The sequence below is a fragment of the Carassius carassius genome, chromosome 21 (assembly GCF_963082965.1).
Source record: "Carassius carassius chromosome 21, fCarCar2.1, whole genome shotgun sequence".
NCBI lineage: Eukaryota > Metazoa > Chordata > Actinopteri > Cypriniformes > Cyprinidae > Carassius > Carassius carassius.
This window is the reverse complement of record NC_081775.1, coordinates 25517559-25536005: the sequence shown is the minus strand read 5'-3', so window position 1 is coordinate 25536005 and position 18447 is coordinate 25517559. Positions and strand designations below refer to the sequence as shown.

Sequence of the window (18447 nt, the reverse complement as noted above, 5' to 3'; positions counted from 1 at the left end):
GCGGAAATAACAAACCCGCTGCTCACTAGCAGAGAAAGAGGAAACCACAGTTTCACCCTTCACACGTAAAGAAAGCAACAAAACCAGCAGCTCCAGCAAACACCCTCCCTCTTTTGCTCTTACACACTTAGAAATACACTATGCTTGCACTTCATGCAGAGATGGGCCTGTGTTCAGTTTATGACCTGGTCACAGGTCTAGAAACCGAGATGCCAGATGAGGCCGACCAGTAAAGAAACATCAAGAGGTGTTGATCTAGCTAAAGCAGTCTGGAAATTAGGTTTTTCTGTGGTTTGTCTCTTGCCGGAAACTAGTCTCATTTGACCCCTCCCACCAGAGGTTCACAACAGCCAAGCCTGGACGAAATTTACGCAGCACTTCGCATCAACATGAACAAATTATTAAAGTTTCTTCTTAAATAACTTCAGGTAACACCTCTCAGTTGTCTTTATTAGAATCGTAATACGATAAAATACCTCATAACTGCCATTTCAGAGCATATGCCAGTGGAAGTCACGTGATTATGAGTGTACATTTTGTGAGTGTGGTGTTGTATGTTTCGTGTTTGTCTGTTTGTATGTGCTCAGATTATTGGAATAGAAACAGAAGTATTTCTGTAATGGGATGAAATTATCCAAACCAAACCAAACCAAACCAAACCAAACATATGTAACCTAAGTTTAACGTCAAATTCTTAATGTATATTAAATTCTTTACTCTTAGTGGCTTAATATTGGAAATCTCTGGGAAAACACCCTTGATTCAGTTTGTTACGGAAAGTACAGATCGCCAACATGAGAAGGATGAGCTCACTTCGATCAAGCATATGACCGCCACGGTTCCAAGAACTGTTGTTAACAATAATCCACTGCTTTACAGTACAATGCTACCACCTTCAGCTTTGTGCATTATTAACAGTAGCCATCAAGTTCTGTTGAAATCAACATTGTTGTATTTATATTTGGGGTCCCAGAGACCCTAATGGTTTACGTCTTAAAGTATTAAAATTGAACCTTCTATTGAATCTCAAAGTGCATACACCTTTTCAAAATTGTGCTTTTATCTGTTATGCAAAATAGAAACATTGCTTCTGTTAGGGGTCAGTTTTCTATAGTTGTGGGGCTTCTGAAAACCACAGCAGAAGAAATTGAACTTTTTTTTTCTAGAATGTGTGATAAAGTGAAAATTGTATTCATAATCAGCATAAGATTAGCAAAAGTCAAACAAAAAACTTAATGTTAATTTAAAACTTGTTTCAAATATAAAAATAAGTACACTGAAAAAAAAAAACAGATTAGTAAGTAGATTTACTTAATTTTTATTTTGCAAGTTTTTGCACACATACATTTTAAGTAAAATTTACGTATTAAATTTAGTAAAATCTACTTGACTAAGTTAGGTACATTTAGCAAAAAAATTGAGTAAATTTAACATGGCTAATTAAGAGTTTGAGTAGCGATCTAGTTACTCTGTTAAATACACAATACTCAAGTACATTACCCTCAGTTACAATTTCTATAATTTACCCAAACAAGGTAGCACTGGATAACAACCATGCTATTAAAGAATGCGGTTCACTTGCACACATGTAAGTAAGCAAGTAGACAGCTTTGAAGATAATGTGTCCACTCAATATAATTATTACCCAAATGAACACAGAGACGACAATCAGTGGATAGTGTTTGAGTATAAATGGGTCATTTTGAGTATAAAATGAACTCCAGATATCACAAAACAGTAAGTTACTGAACCTAACGACAAAATCAATCGTAAAACCGTGTAAATACAACTCAAACAGTGAAACTTATAACCTTTTTAATTATTCATGTCCCAGTGCATGATGGGGAAAACAGGATCATAACTTTGATATTTACTTAAAGAATCCTTGTAAACATAACAAGCAATTCCAAGTCCATCTTTAATTTGTACAAGCTTAAATTGATTAGTTATATAGAATTTACTTTTTTTTTATTCTTGCCTGAACTAAACTATTTAATGTAGAAATTACATTTGTTTTAATAATTTTTATCAGTGTAGCTTTGTTTTTTTTCTCAGGAATAACCTTTTGTCTCATTTTAATTACATTCTATTTTGCGCTATACGAACGGTCAATGAACACCTCCATCTGTTGAGAAGAAATCATCTAGTTCTTTTTGTCCAATCAAGATTGCGTTGGTGATCATGAGTGAAGAGGAAGAGGTGCCCTTGATGAAGAGCGAAAGGGCTGGCAGTCAGAAGTCCAGCTGTGACTCTGCCCTGCAGGTTCACCTGTACTACAGCCCCAGTTTAAAATCAGAGATCATCTTCACCATCCCCAACAGACACATCACAGCAGAGCGCGTGTGTGTGCTTGCTGCTAAAAACAGCGGTGAGACACTAACACACTATCAAACACAAATGCAATTTAAAGGCTTTTTTGCAACATAATGCCACATGATGCATTCAGTTTGCTGATAATTTGCTGATAAATAAAGTCAAGGTCTGTCTTTTAGATGATTCAGCATTTCTAAAGCATAGAAATTACAGTTTAAACAATCTGCTATGTCTCTAATATTATAATTAAATACATTTAAAAGAGTTGTGCACCAACCTTACAACAACCTGAATGGAATATTTCTGTCTTTAGGAATTCTTCCTGTGTTCCACAACCTGTTTGCGTTGGCATCAGAGGACCTTTCATACTGGTATCCACCAACTCATGTGTTTAAGAATGAGGAGAATGTCAAAGTTCACTACAGATTGAGGTAAAACAGCTGAAATATTCATATATTTTATTTACAAAGAGTTTAATTTTACTGAATATTTGGAATTCTAATCATGCCACTAATTTTTATTTAATCTGCAAATGTCTGTAAACATTTTTATTGTTTTTAACCCTTCGCCTGATCCAGACAAAATGTTTAAAGTAAATTGATCATATTATGTTTTTAAAACAATGATAATTAATAAGTGAAATAATCATAAAGTCTAAATTTTAATCTCTGAATATTTATCTCCAACATTTATATCATTATATCAGTGTTTACATCAAGTGTGATGTCATTTCCATTACAAACAAAAAACGTTTGCACTAATAAAGTTTTTTCTTTTCTTTAAAAGTTTGTATACAGTACTTGCTTACCAGGAAGACAACAGTGTAAGCAAAGAGCATATATAAGATAAATATGATACATAATGTGCTAAGAAATAAAGAAAAAGCTAAGTTACATAACACTTTATGTGGAAAATATGAAACACAATAACAGAATATTTTTCCAATCATTTCATCAAATTGTGCAAAACAAATTATGCAGATATTTTTAATTGTTTATATTTAGGATACACAAAATACTATATTTAATTAGATTTAATAAAACAAAGGATGAGGTTAATTCCATTTCCATTACTGTAATTTGCACTAATGTCATCAAAAACAATATATGTTCTTATATGTAAAAATTAAAGAATTCTTCTGTGATGCACTGATGTGCATTGTTAGCCATTGCATTGTCACTGATAATAAAAAATAAATTATTAAAATTCAGTTTTAGTAACTGAAATAAAGTTGAAATAAAATAATTTCTTAAAATTAAAATAAACACTGAAAAAAATATTAATTCTATTATAAAATAATTAAGTAAAATAATAGTGGACAGATTAAATACTGAAAAAGTAAAAAGAACTATCCATCTGTAATTGTAAAGCTTTTTTTGCTTTTTTTTAAAGCTTTTTTTCTTTGTTTGTTTAAGGTTTTTCTTCTCAAGCTGGTTCGGTCACGGGTCCAAAGCATCGTACCGCTTTAGCCTCAGCAGAGGACGAATCTGTGCTGTGCTGGACTACTGCGTCATTGACTATCTTTTTGCTCAGGTATATACCATAGAAGACAACAATCTGTCATTGCTTTCTCAAGAGGCAACATTATTTGGGAAGCAATGAATGAATGGATTATGTGCCTCTATTCTGCTAATGTATAGTAAATTATTGATATGATTCTTAATATTTAAGGTTCCATAAATTATGGTAACTCAATTGTTCAGAATCATTTACCTTCCCATCTGTCTTTCTGTTTCAGTCCCGCAGTGATTTTGTGTCTGGACGTGGCGGGATTTCTCCTGCTTTGAGTTTGCAGCAGGAATGTTTGGGAATGGCAGTGCTGGATCTGTGGCGTATGGCTAAAGAGAGAAACCAGAGCCTTGGTGAGATCTGCAATACAACAAGGTATGATAAATACAACACGAGAAACAGAAAAATTATCACATAAATGTATGGATTGAACTATACGTTTTTCTGTAAATTCAACATATATTTTAAACGTTCAAACTTCATTAACCATCTCAAAAATCCCCTTCCAGCTACAAGTCCTGCCTCCCAGAGACCCACAGACAAGATATACAGCGTATGAGCCGTCTAGCGCGGTATCAGATACGAAAGACGCTGAAGCGTTTCCTAAAGAAGCTGGGCAGGTGCTCGGCGGGTGAACGAAGCCTGAAGCTCAAGTACCTGATGGAGCTGAGTGTGGTGGAGCCCAATTATGGCTCAGAAAGCTTCCTTTTGCATCACTCTGGATGGTTAGAGCAGAGCGAGCGGCAGAGGATCAAAGCCTTGCGAGTGTTTGGAGAAGGAGGGATTCAGATACAGACCAATGACAGCCAGGTAGAACTTTATACAAAAGTTCAGTAAACAAGAGGTTCATTTTAATTTTGCGTCACTTACATTTTCCAGTTAAAGTTGACTTTGTATTTTTGTGCCGTCAAAAAAAAAAAAAGTTCCAAGCAGAGCACCGGTAGACCGTTGCTGAATGAATCGATGTTTTTGAATGAATCTGTTGAATTGAATTGATTCACTGATTCACTGATAAAAAATGAATCAGCCACTTACCCAGTAATGCAATCACTTGTCGCCACCTACGGGAATTAACTGGAACTAGCTGTTGTAGTTATTTAATACATATTAACGATATAAAGTTCACAAGTTCAAAACAGAGCACAAGTAGGCCGTTGCTGAATGAATTGATGTTTTTGAACGAATCGGTTGAATTGAATGGATTCACTGATTTACTCATAAAGAATGAATCAGTCAATATACTTACCCAGTAATACAGTCACTTGTCGTCACCTACGGGAATGAACTGGAACTAGCTTGTTGTAATTACACTGTTAAAAAAAGTTCAGTTAAAAAACGGAAAAAGTGCTGGTAATTAATTACCAGCACTTTTTCCATTATTGTACGGGCACTTCCGTAAACCTTAAAACGGATATTTCCGTAGATTTACCCGAGTTTTTCTTTACCATTGACGGACACTTCCGTCAAACCTAAAATGGAAAATTCCGTATTTTCCGTAAATTTTTGCGTTATTGTACGGGCACTTCCGTAAACCTTAAAACGGATATTTCCATAGATTTACCTGACTTTTTCTTTACCATTGACGGACACTTCCATCAAACTTAAAATGGAATATTCCGTATTATTAAAGTACTCAATCCGTACCATTTGCGGACACTTCAGTCATCCTAAAATGTTTAATTCCGTACAGTTCTCTATACCGTTTATCATCAATAAAGCACAAATGTAGAATCACAAAAATTATTTATTTCCTTTAACAGCTGCCAGTGCTTTAAAGTGATTGCACTTTTTGTGGTGAATGAATTGCAATATTTACATTACAACCATTAAAACATTCAGAACATCACCTTCACATTCAGAGCAATTTTACATACATAAACCAGCTGTTCTCTCAAAGAACTACAGCCATGTCCTTTAACAGGGAGCTGCCAAATCTAGCAACTTGTTAGCACCCACAGGCTGACAGGCATTAATAACAAATGGATTTGTTAAAGACATTGACAAAATAAGACAATAAAACTGCCAGCATTGCTGTTGCTGTCTCACCTGTCAGTGCAAAATGAGGAGCCCCCTCCAGGAGGATGCAGAAACCTACACCTCCAACTCCACATATCACACCGACAGGCAGAGCTCTGCAACCAGTGTCTGACCTTTCTACAAAAAACAAATAGAACATTAGAAGTATTACATTATACAAATTTTCTATAAAACATCAGTGCAGCAATAACAACCATGACCTTAGAAGGATGATTCTGTGCAACATGCCATAAAGAGATTTCTGCAAAAAATAAAACTTAAAACTTACACCTCCAACTCCACATTGACAGGCAAAGCTCTACCTGGAATGACAAATATCGCCCACCTTCCCTCCCCCTTAACATGGGGGATTTGAAACTGCAGCATGTGTGTTTTGGGCATCTAGTTAAAACATCTGAACTCACATAATACTGTAAAAATCTGTATTTCTACTCCCAAGCCCCATGTTTTTGGATTTGCCTGTGTGTGTGTGTACATTCAGTCCAAAAAGGTATTTTCTGAGCTTTGAGAACAGCTCAAATGGCCCACTCAGATTCCTTCTGCTTGCATTCAAATTCCTTCAGCTGAGAAACTAGCTTGCACACCTGTGGAGGAATGAAGTGCCGTTTCTTCCCCTTCTTCTCTGCCTTGGAGCCTCGATCAGGAATGATCCCAAAGAAAACTCTGAGAAAAAAATAATAATAGTGAGATTAGGGCTGCAACTAACGATTATTTTGATAATCGATTAATCTGTCGATTATTTTTACGATTAATCGATTAATCGGTTTATGTACTTATATTTTAGTTTTTTCCATTTTTTCCCCAGGTAAATTATTAATAAATGGTCTTTATCATTCAGCATAGATTTAAGAGATTTTAACCATTTTGCACTGTCATATCCTCATCAAAAATATACCTGGAGTTGTTTTATTGTGTTAGTAATCCTTTGTCGAACTCTTCTGCAATCAGAACACTGACCCATACTCTAGCCAATTTCACAAGGAGATTTAAAATAATGTTTTCACCATGGCAGTCCTTAGAGCTCCTAAAGTAGTTTAACATCCTGAACAAAGCTTATTAAGGAATCTTTCAGAACATATTTTCACGAAGAATAAGGATAAAACAGAATAAAATTGCAGTGCATTGTATTTTATTATTTACTGGGAAACAGCTTTATAGCTTTTGCTGTGAAATTGTAAACAATCCTTCAAAAAAAGTGCCAATGGCATGAAACCTGAATGGAACTCACAATTTAAAGTAAAATCCATCAGAAGGTTGTCCAGAAAAAAAATAGGACACACACAAAAAACCTGCTGTGTGAAAAAGAGCAGTGAATACTTAGAAAAAAAAAAGTGCATTTCAAATATCTACATTTACCTCTCTCATTCAGTCATAATTAGGCTGCACGACTGAATTTTGAACTGGTAAACGACAAACTGATCACAGAACATGTTTGTAAAGCTTTAAATGTTAACAGTTAAAAAGCAATGTTATCAGCTTTTACGACTAAACATTTGCAAACAATATTGTACTGGAGAATCTGCACAAATGAAAGTCTTAGGGGCCGTTCACAAATCGCGCCTAAAAACGCGTGGAAAACGCTAGGCGCACCGCTTTCTCCTTCTTTCCAAAGCGCTCGCACAGAAGCGCCCCTGAGGCGTCTGCCTTTGATAGCCAAACCATGACGTGCTCTCTCCTTGAAGACGCGGAAATTTCAGCAAAGGATAAATGGATTTGCAGCTCAAAAAACTCGCTTGCAGTAGCTCTGCTACTAAGTTTATTTCAAAATGGAAATCCATATACAACTATGATCAGCTGTTCCTTTCATCTTGACTGAGCTTTTAACGTTGTTACGGGAAAGGATGAAGCTGATTGGTTAGTTCTTGTCACATGACCCGCGGTGCGGTTGCGGCATTCTGAAAAGTTTAAATGTTTTTAACTCGATGCGGTGCGGTGTTGGAAATAACGAACTTGAGCGCGCAAAAGACGCGATATGTGAACGTCCCCTTAAACAGTGCAGTAGAGCAGAGTTTACAGGTTACTCTTCTTTTTTAAAGGCTCAATGTAAAGTACTCCCACATCACGCTGAATGCTGCAGACATAGACATCATATGATTTCTATGGCTGCAGAGACGCTGTTCGGGAAGCACGTGACAAAACAAGGCCAGCTATTGGCTATTCGCTACTTCTCCTGTTGTACTGGCTGAGTAAAACCTCCGGTGGCTCATTACTGCCACACTTTGGTCACCGCAGATTTGAAATATGCACGAAATGAGCCGCTTACGGCAAATAAAAGTTATTTAGCAACGAATCGATGACTAAATTAGTTGACAACTATTTTAATAATCGATTTTAATCGATTAAATCGATTCGTTGTTTCAGCTCTAAGTGAGATGCAGACAAAGTTTGCACATGTAGTGTGGCTTGACAGGAGTGGAGCAGTTCAATAAAATCATACATTTGTTTTCTTCAATATGCCCCTATGTATGAACCTCTCTATCATTCTAGTTGACCATCTGTCTAGTACCCAATGTTGTTGTGGTGCTGGTGCCAGTGGCTAAGCTTATCAAGACACATGCATTAAGACTGCGCATATACAGAATTGTTTGCAAGAAGTCTGCTTATCACCAACACATGACAGCATGCATCCTCAACATGTGTGCAGGGATATTATAAATGCACAGAACACAGAAGGGGATAGAAAACACAGTTGACATCGTACTATCAAAAGGTGAAACAGCACATTTAAACATGGACTGTCCTGGGGGTTCCTCAAACATGGAGTGGAGCAACTGTGACATACAGTGCATGTTACACATCAAAGTATTAACATTTGGGCATGAATCCAGCATGTATTATTTTTTAAATTAATACGTTTAGTCTTTGCTTCTGGAGGGGGTCCCTGGAACAACATATTTTGAGGTTGGAGTCTGCAGCCAAATACATTTCAGCTTGTGTGTCTTTGACATGAAAAGGTTTGACCACCATTGACATAATCTGGTCTCAGGTGCTAATGGTTTTAAAGAGATAGCTCAAACATATTTTGTTTCAAGTAACCATTCTAAGAAAAATATGTTTTTGCTCCATTTCCCAACTAGAATCATGTTATGTTTGTTTTGTTTTTGATTGACTTGGGACACTATGTAAAGCAAAAAGCATGTTACCTGCCATTTTAAAAAATATGACACATTTATTCCAACAATAATCTTCAACAGGGAGCTACGAAATCTGCGAACAAATCCATATTCAGGGGGATCATAAGCCAATAACAGCTGATCTAAGAGCTCACAGCATGTGACGACACATTTTGAGCTTGTACATCTCAAAGGGGTTTGGTGTAGATTGACAAAAAGCAGGTCGGGTGCAGAAAGGCATGGCAAAGTCACATTTACAAAGTATTTCCAAACAATGAGTGCTTACCTTTGCATGAATTCGAGAGTAAAAGCCATCTCCGGTGGGTATTGGATGTTGCAGACATAAAACATGGAGAAGACGTAGCTCAAGGCCACAATGGGAGAGGTGATGTGGTCATTGACAAGTAACCCATCAAGAGCAATCTTGAATTGCTTGTCACCTTAAACACAGATAAAAAAAAAAAAGATAAAGAAAAAAATAACAATTCTGAGCATCATGTACAAAAAAAAATAATCCTATATTTTAAGGCAAGCAAAACATTTCTTTAATAAGACAAAACAACAGCTTATAAAACAGCTCGCTGAGATACAAAAAATATTTAACTACAAACCTCTGACTAGGATGCATGGGGTCACTGGGAGTTCGACTTCAGGATCTGCAGAGATCTGTTTTGGTGACAGACATGACACATGAATTAATGTTTCCAGTGCACACAAACCTGCTGGCAAATTGACTATCTGCTAGTGTCTTCATCAGACAGAGGTAGCCATTAAGCACAGACATTAATGTAAATAGTTTATAGAGAGAGAGTTTATAGAGAATATCAGCAGCTCAATTAGGGGAATCTATACTTCATACTGTGATTGGTTACTTGGTTCACCACTGGATGGAAATAATTATCATGCACACAGTTTAAAATTTACAACATCTACCTCTTTTTTGTCGAAGAGTTTATAAGAGTCTTCCTTGAAGTATTTTGCAATGCCACAGATGAGCTGTATTGGACCTTCGCCCGTCTTCATCCCTTTGGAGTCAAGGAAGTCATTGATCCCCTTTTCTTTTTTGGAAAGTTCCTGTTCAAGGTTCAAGGTGTTAATTTTGTACAGGTACCTAAGACTAACACTCATTTTCGTTTGGCCTCCAAAAAATGCAGCTATGGAGAGAATTTTGAAAAAAAAAAAATTCTAATCATTTCATTTTCATTTGCAACCTGTTCTGTTTTGATCTCAAATGTTCTGCTTTTTTGGTTGCCACTTCCTGATTTTTGGTCTCAAATCTATTCTATTTGATTGTTCATCCAATTTATTCTATTTGATTGGTTGCCAGTTTATCTTTTTTGGTCTCAACTCTCTTTTTGGTTGCAATTCTTTTTTTGATTGATTAATAAAGACAAAATTCTCTCCATATGGAGCAGCACAGCACAATCATAATAATAACAGTAACAACACACCTGTGCCAGCTTGTTTTGTACAGAGAAGCCAAGGAGTTTAGATGCATGATCAAACAGGTGAGGAACTTCAAACAGGAACGGCCACTTGTCCTTTACAACGCCAATAGCGGTATCAGCATCGTTGAGGATTTCACGCTGAATGGGATATGTTTCAGTCATCAATTTTCGAACAGATGACTCCTAAAGATATGAGGCAGTTAGTCAAACAGTTGAACAGTTAGTCAAACTAACCAATTAAAATAATAAAACAGGGTATCAATTTCAATAGACTATGGGCGTAGTGATGTCAGACGATCTACAATTTCACAATGTGTCCTACAATTTCACGTGTCCTTACAACACAAGAAAATAATGGATGATTGCAGACCCACCTGAAGATCCCTGGTTTGAAAGGCACGTTTCAAGTCATCTCGTTTAGACAGCAGGTCTTATCTACACACAGTTCCCTCAATGATTGGATCCCACGCCACACATCCATACAGATCTGAATTTCTGGGCCTTTTCTTTGTTGAATTTTCACCCCCTGCTCGCCTCTTCAGTGAGCTTTGTGCCTCTTCATATTTTCAATTCGGTGTTCCAGCTGACGAAAGACAGTTTCAGAACCATCTTTTGCAAAAGGTTTGTTTCCAAACGGCTCAGTCAGCTTGAAGGAGGCAGGATATTGTCCTACAATCATACTGGCGAGTTCCCTCAGCTTTTGTCTACCAGGTCTTCCTGGGTGTTTGTGGAGGTAATCTTCAGCGACGATCCGAACCATCTCTCGTCTGTCTTTCCCCATTATGTACTTTTCACGCAACTCATCCATGACTTTTGAGGGAAATTTGTGCCATGGTACAGAATATGTGTCTTGGGATGGGGAGTCGGCTGTCTCAGGTGGTGTTGAGGGCAGCTGAAACCTCTGTGGCTCAGGTGTTGATGAGGGGCCAGGCCTGGTGAACTGGGGTGGAGCTTGTGAATCTATGGATGACATGACACACATCTCCATAAATTAAACACATCACAATTGTTACGAATCAATTAATACATTGGTCCTCAATGTCCAGTTTGGGTCCACCAGGAATACAAATGGACCTAATTACGAAAACCAATTATAGAGTAGTTATTGCCATGTACAGCTGATGGCAACCTTTTTTTTTGCATTTTTTAATCAGCCTTTGTAGTCTCAGAAAACTTGCATTAAAACAGAGGGGAAAAAACTCACCTGCTTCCAATGCTTTGACAGCTCTGACGAATCTTTTGCACTGAATGAATGGCAGAGTGTCTTTAATGTCCTCCGGGTCCACAAGGCTCAGGTCATCTACAGAGAGAACTCCTAATTCCTCCAGTTTAGCCATGAGTGTATCCAATGAGTGGATACACTCAGTATCCAAAAAATTGGCATGAGTGTATCCAAAAAATTGGCTTTTGACGTACTTACGAAGCGCAGGCGGCGGGCTAATGCTAGCGCAGCTAGCAGCAAACGTCCACTCACGCTTCAAAATTACGCGAAACGCACACATTCAGATGTCGACATGAAACACACACGACTATCAACTGCCTATCGAGACCAATTTAATGTACGAGGGGGAACAAAAAATGGGCTTTTGACGTACCCAGTACTTAGGAAGCGCAGCCGACATGCTAATGCTAACGCAGCTAGCAGCAAAGGTCCCGTGCTCAGCTGCGAGCCACACTACCCTGTATAGCTCCGGTTGGAATGCTGCTAAAAACCTAGAAACCTTCGAGATAAAATTAACCAACTAATAATTTGTCCTACATTTCATGGGGGAAAGGCGACTGTCTGGCGAGGGGTACCAGAACAGAACGCCCGCCATGCAGACGTAAATGAACAGAAAACGTGCTTATCATGTGTTTAACATGTTTAACTCAATATATTTTGTTTGAGAGGTGGCACTCCATTCCTATTCTCATTACACACAACCAACCTGTTTCCAACTTTCCATGTGTCTCGCAGAACTTCAGGCTGGCACTGATCGCACTGAATGTAATGGCGTCGGAAAATTCTGGCTGGGGGAGAAAATTCTACCCATACTGCCTTGCGCAACAGCAAACTTTCCGTATTTCACAAAACGGAGCGAATCCGTAGCAAATCCACGGTAAAGTGACCCCTAAATTTACGGATTTTTTTAACAGTGTATGTAATAGGCCTACAAATAAAACTATATAAAATTCACAAGTGTTTTAATAGAATAAAATGTTAACTGAAAAGTTATGAGAAATTCAATTTCTTAGCGGTCTTGCTTATTTGAACTATTTTTGATGCTTTTAAGTGATCTGTTCAAAATTTTGACGTGAGTGCGATTTTTTTCAAATAATTGTATGTTTTTATTCAGCAAGGATGCATTAAATTGATCAAAAGTAACTCTAAAGACAATTTTAGTGCTACAAAAGATTTGTTTTTATTTGTCAACTAAATGCTGTTCTCTTGAACTTTGAACTTCCTTTTATTAATGATAATGTTGAAGAAAATGTATCATATGGTTTTCCACATATTAATATTATGCAGCAAAACTGTTTTTAGCATTGATAAGAAGAAATGTTCCTTGAGCACCAAATCAGCATATTAGAATGTTTTTTTGAAGAATCATGCAACACTAATGACTGGAGTAATGATGCTGAAAATGTAGCTTTGCCATCACATAAATAAATTACATTTTTTAAATATATTGTAAATTAAATGTTTTTGATCAAATAGCCTTGATGACTGTAAGAGACTTTCAAAAATATCAAAAACTCTTACAGATCCCAAGCTTTTAAACAGTAGTGTAGGATAGTAGATTTGCTCTCTGTTATTTACTGGACTCCCTCTTGTATGTTCACAGGAATGGCAGACGTTTTGTGATTTCCCCCAGATCACAGACATTAGTATTAAGCGTCTTTCTCAAGAGCAGATGCCCCTGGAAGGAAGGGTGGTCACTCTCACACGCCAGGACGACCAGTGCATGGTAGTGGCATTGCATAAATATAATATTTTTTGGTGTATTAATTCATAAACACATTAGACAAGGAAGTAATCTTCCTCACAGATAGTATTAGTGCTAGTGACTAATTTGATATTATGAAAGTATGATAAATTCAAGCTTTGTTTTTTTTTTTAATTCTAGATGATATAGGAATTCATTTTTAATGGTGTGTTTTTTTTCTCTTTCCACCAATAGGAGGCTGAGTTTCAAACTCTAACTGAGGCTCTTTCGTTTGTCTCTCTGGTTGATGGGTATTTTAGATTGACTACAGATTCGACTCACTATTTCTGCACAGAAGTGGCCCCGCCAAGCTTGCTGGAGGACATACAGAATTACTGCCACGGCCCAATAACGTACTACAAAATATTTCATATTTTACCATATGGTACAATTAGATAGGAAATGACTAAGTAATGAGCACAATTTGGTTGTGTGTTTTCTGAAGGTCAGAATTTGCGGTGCACAAGCTTAAGAAAGCCGGAGCCCAAAATGGGATGTTCCTGTTACGTCACAGTCCCAAGGACTTTGACAAGTACTTCCTCACTGTTTGCATACAGGTACCAGCCTTGCTGGACTCATACAGACACCAGCCTTTGGGTTTCAAATATCAGGAAGTAAAAAAAAAAAAAAAAAATGCACATGACTCATAACAAGCTTTAATCTGATTCATGAAGAGCTACTTCCTATTTATAACTTCTTAGTATTATTATAATTTGAATTTTGACTCAAATCCAGCATGATCTTTCTTTAGTTTCACAGATAAAATTGTTAATGACTAGTCTCTGTTGTTATGTTTCTTTACTTCTGGATGTTCTACCAGACTCATCTAGGGGTGGATTACAAGGACTGTCTGATAGATAAAAATGAGAAGTTTAGCCTGGCTGGGATCCGCAACTCATTCTGTAGTCTAAAACAGCTCACAGATTTCTATCAGCACAGTACTCTTCTCATGTCAGACATCCCTGTCACGCTGGGCAAGTGCTGCCCACCCAGACCAAAAGGTAGAACATTTTGGTGCAACATTTGCTTTTTGGATCTTAATGTTTATCATTTATAAAAAGCACAGTTAATTTTATATTTTTATATGAATCATTTGTATACATTTTTTATACATAACATATTTGATAAAATAAGTGAAAAAATAAACGATTTAAAATTATAATTTGGGAAAAATAACTTTAAAGAAATGGCTGTTTCTTGCTATTTTTCATATTTTATACATTTAATGTTTAATAAACTAAATTGCATAAATAATCTAAAATCATTAGGGAAATTAAAAAAATAATAATAATCTAAAACAATAATTTTAAATTATTATTATTTATTGAAATTCGTAGCTATTTCATGCTATTTTTTTATACATATCAGATTTAATAAAATAAATGGTATAAATAATATAAAATAATAATTTGGACAAAATAAGTAAATAACATCACCATAATAATAATTAACAAATAATAAATGATTTTAAATCTTAATTTGGAGAAAAATGACTTTAAAAAATGGTATTAGTGTTTTATTTTTAGTTTGCTGTTTTATTGCTATTTTTCATATTTTATAGGCATACATATAATGTTTAATAAACTAAATTGCATAAACGATCTAAAATAATAATTTGGAAAAAAATAACATTTAAGAAATTGTGGTATGGTTCAGTCTTATAAAGAGGAAGGAGACCGGGGTCAGGGTACGGGGCTCGTGGGATACTTTATTTAGTAAATAATAAAACTTCATGGTCCGTTTCTACGTTGCACTACTGCAGTCTTCGTGTCTCTCTGTCTGCAGCTCTCCAGCTCCTTACTCCCAAAAGTCCCCGTCTCTCTCCTTCTCTGTCGGTCCTCCACCGGCTTAAATGCCGGTTCACCACACCAATCACTGTAACGAAACCCAGGTGTTAATCGTCTTTCACTTGATCCACTTACCACCGCTCATCTCCTCACTCTCTCTCCCGTTGCAGACCGCGCTGAACCACGCCACCCCCGCCACTAGGGCTGTAGTCAACCAAAGAAATGCTTAGTCGACCAAAGTCCTGTCCTGCGCAACAATCAGTCGACTAAAAAAAAAAAAAAAAAGACGTGATGTTTTGCATTTTGATTGAACATTTATTAAAACAATTGTCATAGAGTATTTATAAAACAACAACGAAAAAACATCAATAATACATAAAACTATAATGATAATACAATTCTTTGAAAATTAAGTGATTTTTTTAAAATGCAAAGTGAGGAGCTCACGTCTGGCCACTGACCGGATCCCTTCAGTAATTCCACCGAGAGCATGTTGACAGCGTTGTCCGTTACCAATGACACCCGCTTCTCTGGTGGAATGTGGTAAGCGTCCGCGATTGAGTGACATTTTCTCCCGTGTGCGCTGCTTAGTTTCTAACACAACGCTATTCATTTTACAGTCCGCAGCGATAAAATGGACTTTAACTGTCATGTATGCCTCCATTCTAAGCGAAGATCACAAATCAGATGCGAGACCTACAGCCAGGGAGGAATGGAGTAACGGTCTTGTCGTTTTTTTTTTTTTTAAATGCAGCCAGACAAAAGATTAAAATTCCTTGGACATTTTGTCGACAAAAGCCAAAACAAGTAGCGTTCTAACTGAATGAATACAGCAAACCGTTACCTATATTCCTTACTGAGCGCGAAGCAGCAGTGCAGCCAGCCACAGGTACGGTTCCCGAGTGTTCACGTGGTGCGCTAAACTCTGGCGCTGTTATGTCTAAATTAAAGCATTTAAAGTTTGGGATAAAACATAGGCTAATTATATTTTAGAATGCAGTAATATATAACTGGTAATAAAAGGAATAAATATCAAGGAGTAAATCAATGAAAATTTCTTCATTGGTGAAAAAAAAATATGCAACAGGTCGACCAGTATAAATGTCAGTCGACCAAGACGTCATCGACCGATTAGTCGACTAAAGTTGACAGCCCTACCCGCCACATACCCCCACCGCCCGACTCAGGCTGGGGAGCCATCCTTCATGCGGTGGAGCCACTGGAGGGGCGCATGGTCCGAGCAGTGGGTGATCTCCCGGCCCAGGAGGTAATAGCGAAGGGTGAGAACCGCCCACCTGATGGCCAAACACTCCTTCTCTATGGTGCTGTACTTAGTCTCTCTCTTTGAGAGCTTTCGACTAATGTACAGCACAGGGCGGTCCTCCCCCTCCACCTCCTGGGACAGGACCGCGCCCAGCCCCCTCTCCGACGCGTCAGTCTGCAATAAAAAGGGGAGAGAAAAATTAGGAGAGTGCAGGAGCGGCCCGCCATACAGGGCAGCCTTAACTCGAGTAAAGGCCTGTTGGCACTGCTCCGTCCACTGGACTGTATCTGGTACCTCCTTTTTAGTGAGGTCAGTCAATGGGCTGGTGAGGTCCGAATAACGAGGAATAAACCTCCTGTAATATCCCGCCAGCCCCAAGAACTGCCTCACCTCCTTTTTGGTCTTGGGCCTGGGGCAGTTCGCAATTGCTGCCGTCTTATCAATTTGGGGACGCATCTGCCCCAAGTGGAAGCCCAGATACTTTACCTCCACCCGCCCAACTGCACACTTCTTCGGGTTGGCCGTTAGCCCCGCCCATCTCAGCGCACTGAGGACCGCCCTCACATGCTCCATATGCCGCTGCCAGTCCCCACTATAGATGATAATATCATCCAGGTAGGCCGCGGCATATGCAGCATGGGGTCGCAGCACTCGATCCATGAGGCGCTGAAACGTAACTGGGGCCCCGAACAAGACGAAAGGAAGCATCACAAATTGATGTAATCCAAACGGCGTGGTGAAGGCTGTTTTTTCTTTGGACATGGGAGATAAGGGGATCTGCCAATATCCCTTTGTTAAGTCCAATGTCGAGTAAAAGCGAGCCGTACCTAACCGATCGAGCAACTCGTCAATCCGCAGCATTGGATAAGCATCAAATTTTAAAATTAGAGAACCATAGGTTATAAAAAAAAAAAACTTTTGTCCATTGTTAAATGATAGTTTAATGATGCGACATGGCATACGTTAAAATGTATTTAAGCCAAGTTTTTTAAAAAGAGCTTAAAGAGTATTATGTATAAGCTAACATTTTGTCACACCAGGGGCGTAGCCATAATTTCAGAAGTGACAGAAATGTCAAATACAATAATTTTATGTATGTAGCCTATATAATATTAATAATAATAATAATAATTATTATTATTTTTTACAAGGAATTATCTTCTTTTTTAATTACTTTTAATTAGCTGTAATAAATCAAATACACTGCTGGACAATAATCAATCATTTGTAATCGATATTTTTTTCTTAATGGCAATTTTATGATTGTTTCATATACTAGGCTACATTTAATTAGCAATTATTTACATTCTCTGCACAGAATAAGGTAGAAAATATACTTTATAGTTCTTGTACTGTAATAAATGTCAATTAGCACTCCGTCATTCATAAATTGTTTGTGGGTTTCATCAGTTCATTCTGCTTTTATTCAGTTTAGCTGCAGATATAGCCTGGCACGTCTATGAGAGCGAGATCGCTTCTCTTTCAGTGTGAAAACGTCTTCATCTCTATGTAACTTTTCCTCTCCATCAGCGAATGATTCTGAGAGAAAACGTGCCAGATGTCTGTTTGCTAATGAAACAAACGCTAGGCTACTTTCATGCATATTATCAGATAAATCTTGTGCTATTATTTCAAGGTCGTTGTTAATGCTGTGGTTAATTTTAAAAGTTTCCTTCATATATTCGGTTCATTCGCATTGTTTAAACACATTTATCATTCAGTGGAACTGTGCGTATGATTTAGACACTTACATTTCTGCTCCGTCCATGCAATAAATACAGCTGTCTACGGCTCCGGTAACTCCGTCGGTGAGATGCAGAGAGCCATTGACAAACTACAGAAAAGTAAAACTACTTCACGTTAGCATTACTGGCCACGAGTCCTACAGATCACAAGTCAGCTGCGTCAGAGACGGACGGAGCACGAGCGCAATCCTGTGACAGTCTCAGGGTGTATTCACACTAGGCACGGTTGACATGAACCGGGCCCGGGTACGATTGTCCCCCCTCC

The 18447-nt window shown here is 37.7% G+C and overlaps 1 protein-coding gene across 1 annotated transcript in view; it reads left to right on the top strand.

The window, feature by feature from the left end:
- The first annotated feature begins 94 nt into the window (after positions 1–94).
- Positions 95–18447, top strand: part of LOC132097983 (tyrosine-protein kinase JAK2-like) — a 32377-nt gene continuing 14024 nt past the window's right edge. The window contains exons 1-10 of the mRNA XM_059504042.1: positions 95–428; positions 2167–2368; positions 2627–2744; positions 3729–3846; positions 4052–4197; positions 4332–4632; positions 13246–13368; positions 13582–13739; positions 13832–13943; positions 14207–14387. Of these exons, the coding sequence (XP_059360025.1) occupies positions 2182–2368; positions 2627–2744; positions 3729–3846; positions 4052–4197; positions 4332–4632; positions 13246–13368; positions 13582–13739; positions 13832–13943; positions 14207–14387 (1444 nt within the window). The 5' untranslated portion in view covers positions 95–428; positions 2167–2181. The remainder of the gene's footprint in view (positions 429–2166; positions 2369–2626; positions 2745–3728; positions 3847–4051; positions 4198–4331; positions 4633–13245; positions 13369–13581; positions 13740–13831; positions 13944–14206; positions 14388–18447) is intronic.